Genomic DNA, 16,106 nt, shown 5'->3' on the forward strand with positions numbered 1-16,106 from the left:
TGGAATGACCACAGTTTGCATTTAATGTCTGGCATGGAATCGTAAAGGAATGAGGTTTTCATATTTTACTGTTTTTAGCACACCTAGGTCAAATCTTCACTGTACCCTACAATTAGTTATTTCAACCATTTTTTTCATCAACCACTTTTTACTCTATAATAACTATAGTTGCCTTGCCTAGTTGTTACCTATTTTCTCTGTGCTCATCTAAAATAAAGCATGACAGACAAAAAAAAAAGACGTGTTAGTTGTCAAAAATTGAAATTGAGAAAATATATAATTTAGAAAGGGAAAGTCCTTACTGTGAGATAAATTCCTTCCATATTTTATACTATGCTTACACTAATGCACAGTAGTATAAAATAGATACTCTGCATATTTCGTTTAGTTTTTACCAATATAAGATCATATCTTGGACTTCCCTGGTGGTCCAGTGGGTAAGACTCTGCGCTCCCAATGCAGGGGGCCTGGGTTCGATCCCTGGTAGGGGAAGTTCCGCATGCCATTTGGTGCAGCCAGAAAAATAAATAAAATAAATAATAAAGATCTTATCTGGGGCTTCCCTGGTGGCGCAGTGGTTGAGAGTCCGCCTGCCGATGCAGGGGACACGGGTTCATGCCCCAGTCTGGGAAGATCCCACTTGCCGCAGAGCAACTAGGCCCGTGAGCCATGGCCGCTGAGCCCGCGCGTCCGGAGCCTGTGCTCCGCAACGGGAGAGGCCACAGCAGTGAGAGGCCCGCGTACCGCAAAAAAAAAAAAAAAAAAAAAAGATCATATCTTATAAACAGCTCATACAGCCCAATATCAAAAAAACAACCCAATCAAAAAATGGGCAGAAGACCTAAACAGACATTTCTCCAAAGAAGACATACAGATGGCCAACAGGCACATGAAAAGATGCTCAACATCGCTATTTATTAGAAAAATGCAAATCAAAACTACAATGAGGTATTACCTCATACCTGTTAGAATGGCTATCATCAAAAAGACAAGAAATAACAAGTGTTGGTGAGAATGTGGAGAAAAGAGAACCCTCCAACACTGCTGGTGGAAATGTAAGTCGGTGCAGCCACTATGGAAAACAGTATAGAGCTTCCTTAAAATACTAAAAATAGAGCTATCATATGACCCAGCAATCCCACTCCTGGGCATATATCCAGAAAAGAGGAAAACTCTAGTTTGAGAAGATAGATGCACCCCAATGTTCACAGCAGCACTATTTACAATAGCCAAGACGTGGAAGCAACCCAAATGTCCATCGACAGATGACTGGATAAAGAAGATGTGGTATATAGGTGTATACACACACACACACACACACACACACACACACACAATGGAATACTACTCATCCATAAAAAGAATGAAATAATGCCATTTGCAGCAACATGGATGGACCTAGAGATTCTCACACTAAGTGAAGTAAGCCAGACAGACAGATATCATATGATATAACTTACAGGTGGAATCTAAAATATGGTACAAATGAGCTTATTTACAAAAGAGAAATAGACTCACAGACACTGAGAACAAACTTACGATTACCAAAAGGGAGCGGGGGAGGGATAAATTAGGAATTTGGGATTAACATATACACACTACTATACATAAAATAGATAAACAACAAGGACCTACTGTATAGCACAAGGAACTATACTCAGTGTCTTGTAATAACCTATAATGGCAAGGAATTTGAAAAAGAATGTGTGTGTGTGTATATATATTTATCTGAATCACTTTGCTGTATACCTGAAACTAACACAATACTGTAAATCAACCACACTTCAATTGAAAATATCATATTATATTAATAATGACTTTTCCCCTTTAAATACATTTCATATTACATTGTATATATCTTCCCACATCTATGCATGGGATCCCACATCTACCTCAATCTTTTTAAACTTTTTTTAAAAATACATTTATTTGTTTATTTATTTATTCATTTTTGGCTGTGTGGGGTCTTTGTTGCTGCATACGGGCTTTCTCTAGTTGCAGCAAACGGGGTATACTGTTCGTTGTGGTGCACAGGCTTCTCATTGTGGTGGCTTCTCTTGTTGCTGAGCATGGGCTCTAGGCACACGGGCTTCAGTAGTTGTGGCTCACGGGCTCAGTAGTTGTGGCTCGTGGGCTCCAGAGCACAGGCTCAGTAGCTGTGGAGCATGGGCTTAGTTGCTCTGTGGCATGTGGGATCTTCCCGGACCAGGGCTCGAACCCGCGTTCCCTACATTGGCAGGTGGATTCTTAACCACTGCGCCACCAGGGAAGTCCTACCTCAATCTTTTTAAAGACATACATAGTATTTCATTGTGTGGATGTAGCCTGATTTATTTAGCTAACATGTCATGGGTTAGAAGTTGGGTCATTTCCAATTTTTTTACATTCCCAACAATGATGCAGTGAATATCTTGTCTTTTTGCACTTTGGGGAACATTTTATGTGGGAGAAACTCCTAGCGTGGACTTATTAGGTAAATGGATAAGAATATTTTAAATTTTAATAGATAATTGCCAAATTGTCCTTCAAAAAAAGACTGTAGTAAATTTGGGTAATAATTTACGTTCCTACCAAGTGTGTGAAAATGCTTGTTTATCCACATTCACCAACACTGAGAATGATGTCTCTTAAATCTTTGCCAATCTAAAAGCACCCCCCCACACACACACACGATACAGCTATTTGTGATTATTCTTCAGTGCTTGTTTGTCCATATTCTCTATTTTTCTATTCGTTCTCTTTAAAGACCTCTGTGTAAAGCAGGGAAATCAGTCCTTTGCCCTACATGTTGCAATTTTTCCTCACTTGTCTTTGTCCTCTGACATTTTACGTTGTGTGGCAGTGCGGGGAGTGGCTACAACACAGAATCTGAAGGCAGACTACTAGGTAATTCTCGTTTGTCTCTAATTTACCAGCTCAGTGACCAAGATTCAGTTACTAAACCTCGGGTTCACGGGCTTTTATGAGAATGAAATGAGTTAAATGTGTAGAAAGGGTCCGGCACAGTGCTTAGCATGAAAAAAGTGCTATGGGGGTATATGCTGTTGTTGTTACTATCTTGTATTCAAATAGCTTTCATTTTTATGCAAAATCAAATTCACTGATCCTTTACGAGTTCTGGATTTCACATCATGCTTAGAAAGACTTTCCTCAGTCTAAGATTAGAAAACTAGCCACCAAGCGTGCCATTTAAAGGAGTCTGTGGGGAGTCCATTTGCAAAATGGATCTCCCCTCCCCAGCCCTCCCCCACTGTGCTCCTTCTAAGTTAATTCGGGATGGTTTTAAAGGGGAGGCCTGCCTGTGTTTCCGTCATGTGCAAGGACCAGGGAAGGTAGAAGGCACAGTGCTTTGGGAAATGGATGACAGTAGCTGCCGTTTCCTGTCTAAAGGGTGGGCCTGGGCAGGTCACCCCTGCTTCATTAACTAAACCACTTCTGCTTGTCCATAAGTGGCAGCCTCATGCCAAGTTTCTGACCCTAAAGGAATTCATAGTCCAACATGAGAACAGACTAGTCATCAGGCGGAAGGTGTCACTGAAGGCCTGAAGGCCTCGTGGGGCAAAAGCATCCCTGATGGGAGGAGACTCACAGGTTGGCGGCAAGGAGGGGTGCAGAGGACGTTCCCAACACAGGGACAGGATGTTCCATCAGGACTCTGCAGACACACGCCAGACCCTCCCGCTACCTCTGCCCGCGGCCCCGGGGTGTGGTGCTGGAAGGAGGTGGTGAGGTGGAGACCAGCCAGAGGCCAGAGCAAGGAGCCGAGACTAAGACAGGAAATCTGGCTTCTCTCTCAGTTCCAGGACTTAACTTGTCAGATGGTCTTAAGGAAGTGACTTCACTCCTCTGCGCTCATTCGCTCATCCTTAAAATGCAGCCTCAGCCTGTGTCCTTAGGCAGCCGTGCAAGTTCTACACGATTACACATGTGCGAACATCCTGTCCTGTACAACGTAAACATCTGAGGTCCTCGGGTACTTTCTGCTGCTAACTGGTGACGGCAGCTGTTCCTGCCTGGGGGTTTCACTGTGGGTTAGGCCGCTGCTTTCCCTGGGGCTCCGCCCTGCTCCCTGAAGTGGGGCAGCTTCGCAGGGACCCAGGCCTCCATGTTTGCACCCCTTCCTGGTCACCTGCGTCTCCACCCGACTCTCCTAGTCCTGCTGTTGACCCAGATCAGGGCTCTACTCCGGCACCCTTTAACCCTGACACAGCTCCCACACGTGAAGGGGCTGAGCCTCCTCCCCTGACAGGTTTCGGTAGCAGGTTAGAAATTGCCCGCAGGCACTTCTGGCCTTGTTTTCCTCAGACGCTAGTGTGGGCCCTCTCCATCCCTGGCAATTCCACCATCTGCTCAGATTAAGGGTGAAAGCGCAGCGAGCATCCGGACCTCAACTCCTCTCCACACCGCTAGAGCCCAGTGGGCGGCAGGGGTTGCCTCAGGGGAGCAGAGTCCTGGAGGTCTGAAGACCACTGCGGAGGGCAGCCCCTGAGCCTGGCACCCACAGTCCAATGCGTAGGGCTCCTTTGCAGGAAGGGCACTTGGTGGGAGTTCAGGAACCTGGGTTCCAGTTTCAGCACTGGCTGGTCATGTGACCTTGGACGGGTCCCTTGCCTTCTCTGGTTCTCGGTTTCCTCTTTGGTAAAAAAAGAGGGTCGGGCACAGGGCTGAAACTGATGCCCTGCTGGCAAACAGAAGTGTGCACGGTTGGTTTGGGGCTGAACACCTTAAAGTGAGGCCGGCATTTCCCATGAGAAGAATTTCCTGCCACTTCCGCCATGGAAGGCACCTGTGTTTGCGTTCTTTGCTGTTCCCCAGTCCCGGCACTTGGGAAAGGAGCTAGGAGCCCCTGGCCTTTCTGGTACCGTTATTTAAGAGAGGCAGAAAATGCCACTGGCCACCAACAGGAAGAGCTAAGTACAGAACCAGATCTGGCAGGTTATCTCACCTCTGGAGGCCAACCTTAACCCAAGATGCAGTGAAGAGTCACTGCGTTTCCCAAGGGCGGTGGTCCTCTTGGCGACAGAAATCCTTAAACCTTTTCCCTGCACTTACTAGCAGACTGGGCTGGCTTCAAGGGGCCTGCTCAGAAGGGTCAGCACTGAGAAAGGGCCCGTGCTTGGTTTAATGTCATTACCATCTTAAAATTCTTCACACTTTTTTTTTCTTTTTTTTTTTTTCTGCTGCCATGCGGGATGCAGGATCTTAGCTCCTCGACCAGGGATCAAACCCATGCCCCTGGATTGGGGACGTGAAGTCTTAACCACTGGACCACCAGGGTAGTCCCTCCTAATACAGTTTGAACTAGGGGCCCTCAGGTTCATTTTGTACTGGACCTGCAAAGTATTATATGAACACCCACTTTGAAACTTTCACCAGTCTCTCCATTAGGGTACTGGTTCCCAAGGCAGGACTCTGATCTCCAGAGGAAGGACACCCTGAAGGACTCTTCTAGTCCCTCAAGATGAGCTGAGACGGCATACAAGCCCACAAATTCTCCTCCAACCTCCCTAAGTGGGTGGTCTCCTGTTTCCCACTTCATCTGTCTCTCTCACAAGGCACCCACCTCTTTCTGTAACTCATCCCAGACTCCTCACCCCCAGGCTGTGCCCTCTGTACTCTGACTTCCTCAAAACAGAGGATGCTCGATAAACGTCTGTTGACTGAGGAAAGCAAACAGAGCTACTTTCTCAGAACAGGGTGCAGGGCAGTGCACACAGTGGGTGCTCAATCAATGCTGCTGACTCATGCACAGAGCAGGCTGGGGCACTGCACCACATGGCCGTGCCTGTCCTCAGCCAAGGCATCACATGGACCATCATTCTCTCCCCTTCCGACCTGGTGAGGAAGGAAGGATAGGCCAGGGTTTCCTGGTGCGGAGGTGGAAGGACTATTCCCTGCCCACCCCTGGGGTTCCAGTGCCAAAATGCCCTGCAGGAAATGGTATTAAGAACCCCCGACACTTGCAAAGCCCTTTAAAGTTTAAAACCCGCTTTCATTAACTTTCTCCTCAAACTGTCTTGCAAGTCAAGATGAATCCTCCAAATACCAACTGTGGGTTGTTGTTCTAACATTTTTTCTTTCACTGAGTATATTCCTGGAGGAAAAATTAGGAAATGCAGTTAAAGCCCAGAGAACAAGGACACCTCAAATCCTAGGGCCTAGAGATGACACTGTTAACATTTTAGTCCATATCTCATGAGATTTACCTCCGTACGTAATATATACCTTTCAAAACAGGATAACACTGTCACTGCTTTGTAATCTTACTATTCCCAGTTTTACAGGAGGCTAACAGAGGTCGCAGGTCATACAGCTGCTAGGGGTAGTGCTGGGGCCTGACTCTGGTGTCCTGACTCTGAGGCTGGTGTCTGTATCCCTGAACCCGGCTGCTACTCAGACTCCACAGGGGCCGGAGGGGCTGATGGCCATGGGAACGGAGCCCCAGCCAAGAAGGGTTTGCTCGGACTGGGCTTCAGGGAAAACACCCCGGAACTGCCTGGGTGTCCCCCAGCTCAGCACGGGCGGGGCCGGGCCAGGCCCGGTGGCTCAGAGTTCCCACCTCTGCAAATCTGGACTTTGCCTGGCAGTAAACAGTCACAGGGATACGGGGTCAGCTGTCAGGCAGGGGCCCAGAGGGAGCAGGTGGCAGGATCGGGCCACACAGCAGTGACCCTAGAGAGCAACTGGATATCTGTTGGTGGCCTTGGAGGGCTTGTCTGTTTGTATTTTTAGAAAAAGTGAGGGCACAGCAGTGACCCAGCAACTGCCTTGCTGCCTGGGCAACACACTGGGCAGTGGAAAGGGGCTTCCAGCCTGAGTCCAGGCTGGTGGCTAAGGGCAGGACCGGCCGCCTCCCTTCCTTCTTTCCCTCCCCCCTCCCTCCCTCCTTCCTGAGCTCACACTACTAGCCAAATACTGAGTTAGGCACTAGAGGAAAGATTTCCTCAGGGCCCTGGCCTTCCACGAAGGTGGCAAAAGAACGAGAGCTGACCAGAGGCTTACAGAACAATAGTGGTCAAGAGCGAGAGCTCTGGCCTCAGACAGACCCAGGTTCAAATCTTGACTCCCCTGTCTCTAGCTGTGTGACCTCAGGCAAGTTGCTTAATCTCTCTGAACCTGCATTTCCCCTCTTAAGGTCTATGAGAAGCAAATGAGATAGTGCATAAACACACTTAGAAGAAGGCCTGGAACCTGGTAAGGGCTGGATAAACACAGCTATGGAAAGAGAGGCTGTACCTTTGGAAGCATTCTGGAGCTCGGGCTGCCCAGCAGGGTCAGCATCACGGCTGGCTCATTCCAGAGGATGCCGTGGGGCTTGGCTGAGAACGGGCCTGGGGCTTTCACGGCTCTTCAGCCAAGGGTCTGGCAGCCTGGCAGCGGCTCACCCCTTCCACCACACGCTAGCCCCTCACAGCGAAGGAGGGGCCGGCATCCTCTCGTTTTGCCAAAGAGGTGGCTGGGAAGCAGTGGGGTTGTGGGAGCTGCTCGAGGTCACCAGGGAAAGAAATGGCAGCTGGCTCCCAGCCCAGGGTCACCCGTCTGCTGACCTTCATCTCCCCCAGACCCTGGCCCACGACACCAGAGCTGCCTCTCAGGGTGCAGGAGTTGGGGCAGGAAGAGGGGTCTGCTGGGCCTAGCGGGAGAGCAGGTGACTCCTGGGGCTGCGGCGGGGGCGGCAGGAATCCTGGCAGGCAGGCTCTGGGCTGGCCGACCCTGAGGGCTGTTTGCACCTGGCTTTGCTATCTGGGACCCAGTGCCCTGGGGACGCCTCACCATCTTGATCCCACCCACGCGGAGCTGCGGCTGGGCTTCTTCCAGTGAAAGCAACAGCGTCTCCCATCCTCTGCGCCCGCCTGTCTATGCCCGGCCCCTGGCAGCGCCGACCCCAGGGACAACGGACACACATGCACACACACATGCACACACATGCACACGCGCTGAGGCTGTGATCCTCTGCGCCTGCCTGTCTATGCCCGGCCCCTGGCAGCGCCGACACCAGGGACAACGGACACACATGCACACACACATGCACACACATGCACACGCGCTGAGGCTGTGATGCGGCACGGAGGGCCACGTCAGAAGTGGACGCGCCTATGGAAGACAGGCACTTTCCTGCACCCACAGAGGGCTCCGTGTAAGAGGTCCAGCCAGGGAGCACAGCTCACAGTAGTCCTCCCTCCTCAGCCCCTGGTGAATGAATACAGGGGTGCCAGAGCCATCGTTGGCTCGTCAGGCTAGGTGCCGGGCTCTGGGATACAGCCATGAGCAAGACGGATAAAGTCCTTGTTTCCGTCAAGCTTATCTACTGGGGTGGGACTGAAGAGGTCTTTTTATCTCCCTTATGCTTCCCCCTTTATGCACTTGGTGCTCTACTAGTCCTTGGCATTTTAGGGGATTAGGGGAATAGGGTGTCGGGAAGGCGGCGATCTCGTGGTGTCCTCGCTGCCCAGCACATGCTAGGAACGGAGAACACACAGGATGTTGGCAGGTCTGCGCACGGCTGGGTGGGGTGGGAAGTTCACCACCTTCCCTTTTCCCATCTCCGTGACAGATGTGATCTCCCGATGAGGTGTGCTCCCCTGGACTGGAGCCAGGGACTGTCGGCACAACGCTCACTGCTTCTCATTCTAATTGCCCGAGGTTCCAAGGAAGTAATGCTCGCCTTTTGCAAACACATCCTCTCGTGGGAACGTACAAAACTCACACGCACCATCACGTGGAATGTTGATATTTTGCTTTACGATGAATTGTTCCGAGAGTCGTTTTCACTTACCCGTGTGTAGGCTTCCTATCTGGACACAGGTTCCGCCGCAAAATCTAAGGTTCTACAAAACCAAGGAAGGCTCAGTAAATGTTTGAGTGAAGACATGAAGAGGGTCTAAGGATAAACGTGTCAGGGCCTGTAAACAGGCACGTGGTGGGCATGACCCGGCACTGGGGACGGGAGCTGCTGGCATGTGCGGCTGGGGCCAAACAAATAAATTGGTTTTATTCGCCATTCAGTGGGGAGGTCTGGAGAGATGCCCTCTGCATCCTTCAGGGTCCACCTCTGAGGGGTTTCACGACCTACGCTTCCAGGGACTAAAGACTGTGATGGTTAAGGACAAAGGCTCTTTGGAACTTCCCTGGTGGTCCAGTGGTTAAGACTCTGCTTCTACTGCGGGGGTTTGGGTTTGATCCCTGGTTGGGGAACTAAGATCCTATATACTGTGTGGCACGGCCAGAAAAAAAAAAAAAAAAAAAAGGACACAGGCTCCACAGCCTGCCTGGGTTCAAATCCCAACTCTACTTTCAACAGCTGGGTGATCCCAGGCAAAAGTACGGAACTGTCCTAAGCCTTGACCTTCTCATCTGTAAAACAGGTGTTGTTAAAAGAACTCAGTGACAGTCGATGGAAGTGTCTAGCACGGAGCTTAGAAGATGGTAAGCATGTGAGGCGTTGGTAACGAGCTCAGTGTGGCAGTGCAATGTAGACCAATGGCCCTCACACTTGAGGTGCATCAGACTCCCCTGAAGGCTTGTTAAAACACAGAGGGCTGGGTACCACCCCGAGTTTCTGATTCAGCAGGTCTAGGGTAGAATCTGAGAATCTGCATTTCCAACAAGTTCCCAGGTGATGCTGCAGTTGCTGCTTTAGGGACCATACTTTGAGAACCACTGGTCTAGAGAAGGGAGAACTCAGGTGTAGGATTTGGGAGCTGGGACCATCCCGCAGTGTCTGGTGACTTTGGGCAGTTAATCTCTTTGAGCCTCAATGTCTTTGCTTGTAAAATGGGACTCTTAATATCCACTTCACAGGAATTCCCTGGCGGTCCAGCGGTTAGGACTCTGGGCTTTCACTGCTGAGGGCCCGGGTTCAATTCCTGGTCGGGGAACTAAGATCCTGCAAGTTTCTCGGTGTGGCCAAAAAAATCCCCAAACAAACAAAAAAACCAACTTCGTGGGGTCATGCCTGGCATACAGCATTCTCAGTATTTAGTTATTATTGCTTGAATTTTGGCTCAGTTTGATGGCCCTTGAAGGATGGATAGGATTACCATGAGCAGAGATGGGTCAGGCGGGCTTGCGGGATGCTGCTGAGAACCCCAAAGCCCGGAGCAAAGTGCCGGATGGATCTGGAAGCCCCAGAGCAATGTGCTAATTTGGAAAGAACTCGTTTTCCAATTCTATGGAAATTTCTATGTGGCAAATCCACAATTAACTTTGGACCCTGACCCAGATGGCTGACAAGGTGACCTCTCGCAGGGGAGGTGGAAAATGCTGCCTAAGAAAAAGGAAGCAGCCCCACGGGGTTCCTATCACAGCCCCCGCGCCTTCCCATCCCTGCCTGCCCACTCTGCTCCCGTGTGTCCACGGCCCCCTTTTGTCAGAGAGAAAGCCTGTCACCTCTGGACTCACAGGGGGATCAAAATCCCTGGGGCCCCTGGCCAGGCCAGGCTGCCCCAGGGCCCACGCAACCGTGTGCACCTGGGGCAGGGCTGGCGCCTTGCAAGACTGCGCCCAGGGCTCAGAGGAGATTTCTGGGCCAGTTTGGTGTTATGACAGGAACAGCACGCAGACACCCCATCCACGGTGGATCAGAGCCTGTTGACGTTTAAGGGCGAGACCCATTGCTCTTGGCACGGGAACGCTGCAGGCTGAGTGCCTCAGGGGTCTGGGCCTTGGCAGGCTTTGGCCTGAAGACCAGTGGCAGCAGCCGGCCTGAGTCACTGGTTCCGAGGCAGGATACCCGGGGAAAAAGGGCTCTCCCTGGACCAGGGGCACAGATTCACTGTCCAAACAGCATGCTCCTCACCCAGCAGTCCTTGGGCCTGAAATCCCACCCTCAGAGATCCATTCTTTGGCCTTTTTCAAAAAAACTCTTTGAAGTAACTCTTTCATATAAAAAATTCAATGCTGTGATCGTTTACTGTGCATTTAATGTGGGCAAATCACTGAGTCTGGCACCGTAGAGACCCAGGAATACGGAAGATGGATTCTCCACAGGAAAGCAGGTGGCTAGAGGGGCCACCTGGAGGGCTCCGAACACAGCCCAGGGTCTAGAAGGGAGGGCCGGCCTCCCAGGGGGCACGGGGAAGAAAGGCCTTTAGTCCTGGAGGGGGCAGGAGCAGGTGGAAGGCTGGGGCGTGTTCAGGGAACAGTGAGTCATGCGGTACGGCCCAGTAAGGGGGGTGAGCCCTCGGCCCCTCCAGGGAGGGCAGAGGGGCAGGACACCAGCTGGAGACACAGGTGGAAGCCAGCTGGGGGGGTCTGCACAGCAGGGACAGTGGGGACCCAGTGTAGGTGGGCTTGTCTGAGAACTTCCCTCCCTGGGAGATGGGCCTAGAGCAGCTTGAAGGGGAGCGTCCCCCAGGTGACAGGCGAGGAGACAGGTTCCCGGATGGGTAGAGAAGGGTTTCAAAGGCCAGGGGCGCTGCTGAGAAGACAAACCTTCGGAATGTGGGCTGGGTCGGGCTGAGTCAGCACCTAGTACTTAAATGCCTCTAGGCCCACAGGTGGGAGTGTGGTCCTGAGTAGGAGAGTTTTCTCTCTCACCTCATCCTTGTTCTAAGGCTTCACAGCTTTCACAGCACATTCACCCACATCACCTCGCTGATCTTTTTAACAGCACTTTGGGCTAAACAGGGCATATTATTCCCATTTCACACATGGAGAAGCTAAGGCCTAGGTGAGCTGAAGTTATAAATTCTGCTTTATATGAACCACTGGCCTTTTGGGGTGCATATTCATTTCTGTTTTATTTATTTATTTATTTATTTACTATTTATTTTTAGATAGTTCAAACATTTACATGAGTCAAAATTCAAAATGTCCGGATGAAAGCTTCTCTGTCAACCCTATTCTTCCAGCTGCCCGGGTCACCTCTTACCAGTTTGAACTCAAGCCTTTTGACTATGGGTGTAGGGCCCTTTCTGCCGCAGTGGGGCAGGGGCTCAGGAGACAGCCCCCCTGTAGATTCAGGAAAGCCCAGCGTAAGTGCCACCCCAGGAGGGGTGTTATACCTCCTCTGGGCAAGTGTCCATTTGGTCTTCTTTCATCTGAGGCCACATAAGTCTATCTTTAGAGCCTAAACTCCTTGGAGGCAGGGAGTCTATCTTCAACTTCTGGGAGGTCATAGAGTAGGGGTTAAAATTAGAGGCTCTGGCATATAGAGAACTGGGATAAAAACTGTGCTGTGGGACAAGTTACTTAGGCCCTCTGAGGCTCTGTTTTTTCAGCTACGAGAAGGATGCCCTCACCAACTTTACAGGGCTGTGTGGGGACTGCATAAGATGACTTACGTCCCGTGTTTAGCTGTGTGTCAGGCACAAGGTCTGTAATCTGTAAGTGGGAACTGCCATCATTCCCAGTGTTCTGGGGCCCGCGTGTGTCTGCAGTATGACAGACCTGGGCACCCTTTCACACTTAATCCTGACAGAGAATCAGGGATCTCAGGCAAATCGGCACAGTAGGTCACTCAAATCCATGTATCTGAGCCAATCGCTCGCTCTTCCTGGGCTGGGATCTGCCCTTCCCTTTTGTGAAACCAGCCCTCCAAAGGCCGGCTCTTCACTGTCTCCTTTCAGGTGGTTTTTCTGGGGAGTCGGGCATTTTGACAGAGGGGCCGACAGCCCACGGCTCCTCTGGGCCGATTTTGTCTAATGCCCTGAGTTTGAGCTGATACGAGGGGAAGCTGCCATATGGCTTTTCTCAGGGCTGACAGGAATGACTCACTGGAGGGTCACCCCTGCCCTGGAGCTGCCGAGGGCAAGTGACTCATGGCCTCTGCCTCTCGGAAGCCATGTCCTCGGCCCCTGAGACTACAGGCAGAGGAGGGGGCTTCCCCGCTCCTAGAGCGCTCTGGGTTGGAAGGGAGCCAAGAAATCATTTATCCCACCTCCCTCATCTCGCAGATAAGAAAGGGAACCTGGTGATGGGAACAGGCACACAGCCAGCTTGTTGCAGGAGCAGGATTTGTACCTGCCGTGACTTCTGTGGTTCCCTCTGGGCTGCGGCAGATCCCCACCCCTGGGCCTTCCAACCACAGCGCCCTCACTCCTGCCTCGGGCTCCAGGTCCTAAACACTCTGAGCAGTGGATCCCGTGGCTTTTTGGTAGGACAGTTACTTACCCCTTTGGAAGAACATCCCTGGAATCTTGTTTCCACGAAAGGGCAGAATGATCTGTTGGAGCTGGTGTTCCCACGGACCTTAGGGTCAATAAACAATATAAAATTGTGTTTACTTTTCTCTTAAAAGAGGCATTCCTTTCCCATCCAACTCAAGTTTTGTCAAGAAACAAAAATATAGGCCAGCAAGGATTAAGGGATAAATAATTGTCTGGCAGAACAATGGAGCAATCCATGACTTCAAGGGATGGAATCCACACCAGCCTTGGGAGCTGGGACTTGGCAAGCAAGCCAGAGCCCGGGAACAGGGAAGTCTGAGCGGGACGGAGGGCAGGGCGAGAAAAAGGGAGGGAAACGGCTGTGCTGGGGCAGGGCCAGGCGGGGGGCGACTCGGGGGACCCAGGGAGGGGTCTGTGGTGCCATCCCACCCCATCTCCAAACCCAGGTGCTCTTGCCGCCCAGAACCCCGGAGCCCGGACTTCCTATCAGCAGGGCCCTGCCTAGGCGCTCAGCTGCCGCGGCTGGGCAGGTTGAGGGGCGCGCGCATCTCCAGCAGGGGCTCGTCTCAGGCTTGGCGCCCCGCTGTCCTGGAGGAACAGTGCAGGGCGGGGGTGGGGGCCTGAGACGTAGACACAGAGGGTCAGGGGTCACGGCAAGACGCACTTCAGACGGGAAGAGTACGAGGCTCGGAGTTCTCTTTGCTTTGGGGAGGAGCCCGCTCACTCGGCCTCCAGAAAGGGATCTCCCCGGTTTGTGGATGTGGAAACTGAGGCCCAAACTGGGAGGCCCAGAGCCGGGGGTCCCGGCCGCCAGCCCCCGGCCCACGCCCGGAGGAGTCAGACGACGACAGGGGTCTGGGGAGTCCCGCGCCCACCGCGCCCGCGCGCTCCGCAGACCCCCCGGGCGCAAGGGGCGGACCCCGCGGAGCCGCCGGTAGTCCCGGGTGGGAAGGGGCCGGGTGGGGAGGGCGCGGGCGGAGGAACTGAAGTGACTCAGCCCGGTTCTCAGGCCGGGCCTTTGTTCCCGGGACGCCGACCTTAAAGGGCCAGCGCCCGAGGCAGAAGCGCGCCCGGCGGCCTCCCCCCGCCCCCGCCCCCACTCCCACTCCCACTCCTCCTGGGGTCGCTCCTGGGCTCCGGGCTGTCGGCAGAAAGTGGGGCGTCCTGCAGGATTCGGGGGTTCATCCAATCGAATCCTCAGGCCATAAGGGAGGGCCCTCAGGTCATTTCAATCATCCCTCTGCCTCAGGGCAGGGCTGCACCTAAAGTGGCTCAGGGGGATTAAGAAAACCCTTTTCCTGCTTTTTAAAGATACTGCCACGGGGCGACCCCTTTCTAGGCAGCGTCTCCCAGGGTCTCCCAGCCATCTGTCTTCTAACCAAGTCCCCACCCTGCAAGGTGACCCACCCACGCAGTCCCCAATATCAGGACTGGATCATTTGCACCCTCATTTGACACGCTTGGTGGGTTTTAGGCCGGCCTGTGCAGACCTGTGAACAGGCTCCCGTCCCGGGCCTCCACGGGGTCCAGGTTTCACACCAGTCCTGTCCTGTCCGAGGATCCCTCGCCACTCCACCCCCCAACGCCGCACTGCTGGTACCAAAGTTGCTCCTCCGGGCGCTGAGCGCCACCACGCGGACACGGGAGAACGGTGCCCTGGGGGACTTAGAGGGGCCCCTGAGAGCTTCCTGCCACCACCCTCAGTTATAAAGCAGCCTGAACTGGCGCAAATCAAAATAAAAGCAGGCCCTAAATTAAAGAGGAGAGGATGAGGCCTGTCCCCTCCTGTGCTCCTGGGAACCCACATCCTCTGTGAAGCGATGGCCCTGAGATCACTTAACAACCAACGCCCATCAGGTCTATTAAAACCTAGGAACAGCCATCGTTGCTGAGGCTCTGGAAGACCTGTGCCCGTGATACCCACCTCTGCTACCCCTGCCTCCACTCCCTATCTGCTTGATGCTCAAAAACAAAACAAAACAACGAAACACCACTAGAGGTTGGGATTTATGGTTTCGCCCACTGTTCATATGCAACTTTTCAGAGAAGGAGGTCTCTCCCTGAAGCTTTCTTAGTAATTTCACAGTTTATCAGGTCTTGGACTTAGAGCCGGGTTGGGAAGGAGGAGAAAGTGCAAAGCTCGTCGCTATGGGCAAACTGGAGGGGGGGGGGAACGGCGGCAAAGAAGCCCCAGCTCACAGCTGTGCCCGGCAGAGGCCTCTGCGTCGTGAGGGCATTTTATACCCAGAACAAAGATTTGCCAGGTAAGCTAGGACCACAGGCTGTAGCCTCAGGGCCGACAGGGACAGTGTGGGCTTCGCGGGGTATTGGCCTTGGGATCCCTGGCCCTAACCAACCAGGCCAGCCAGCTCCAGACAAGCCCAGAATCCAAAAGGGGCAACCAGAGCTCTCTGAGACCTGCCCCATCCAACCACCCGCGCACCCGCCTGCTCAACAGACATCCCATCCAGGCTGTAGCATCTCCGAGACCTCCCTTCCTCTCCTTTCTCACCCCCATTCTCCTTCATTTCCTTGACAGCCTGACCCTAAATCAAGACCATAACCTTTCACCGGATCTCCCTGTCTCTGGGCCCTCATGAGCCGCTGCATCCCAGGCGCCATATACGAAATGAATCTCCCTAAAACCTACCCAGGTTCTCTTGAGTGACGGCAGGGTTGCCTACACCATCCAGTCTGAATTTCTTGGTCCAGCGCAGAGGCCCACACCACAGGCACTGCATCGTGACTCTCTCTTTTAGAGTGAGTAACTTCTCAAGAAGAAGAGCTTCGTTTTAATATTTCAAAATCAAATCAAATGTAAATTATGCTTCAATAAATTCTCACCGAAAAGTAATACAAAAACAGACGAAGAGCCTTTGGCCAGTATGTTTTGCTGTGTGCGTGCGTGTGGGCACACAGACGTGTGCCCGAGCAGGGCTGCGGCTCCAGAGCTCCCCACAAGGGCCGGGTGGGACCCACAGGCAGCTCCTGTTCCAT

At 52.4% G+C, this 16,106-nt stretch overlaps 1 protein-coding gene across 6 annotated transcripts in view; it reads right to left on the reverse strand.

Annotated features, from left to right (window-relative positions):
* Positions 1-16,106, reverse strand: part of B4GALNT3 (beta-1,4-N-acetyl-galactosaminyltransferase 3) — a 215,516-nt gene that overhangs the window by 103,188 nt on the left and 96,222 nt on the right. For all 6 annotated transcript variants that reach the window (XR_016394799.1, XR_016394798.1, XR_016394800.1 and 3 more), the window contains 2 exons: positions 13,114-13,191; positions 8,777-8,828 (listed from right to left, as the gene is read on the reverse strand). Coding sequence is in view for 1 of the 6 variants with exons in the window: in XM_089919957.1 (XP_089776083.1) it covers positions 8,792-8,828; positions 13,114-13,191 (115 nt within the window). In the remaining 5 variants the exon portion in view is untranslated. The remainder of the gene's footprint in view (positions 1-8,776; positions 8,829-13,113; positions 13,192-16,106) is intronic.

This window comes from Delphinapterus leucas, chromosome 11 (assembly GCF_059928025.1).
Source record: "Delphinapterus leucas isolate spDelLeu-1000000601 "Yukka" chromosome 11, BTC_Dleu_Yukka2, whole genome shotgun sequence".
Taxonomy (NCBI): domain Eukaryota; kingdom Metazoa; phylum Chordata; class Mammalia; order Artiodactyla; family Monodontidae; genus Delphinapterus; species Delphinapterus leucas.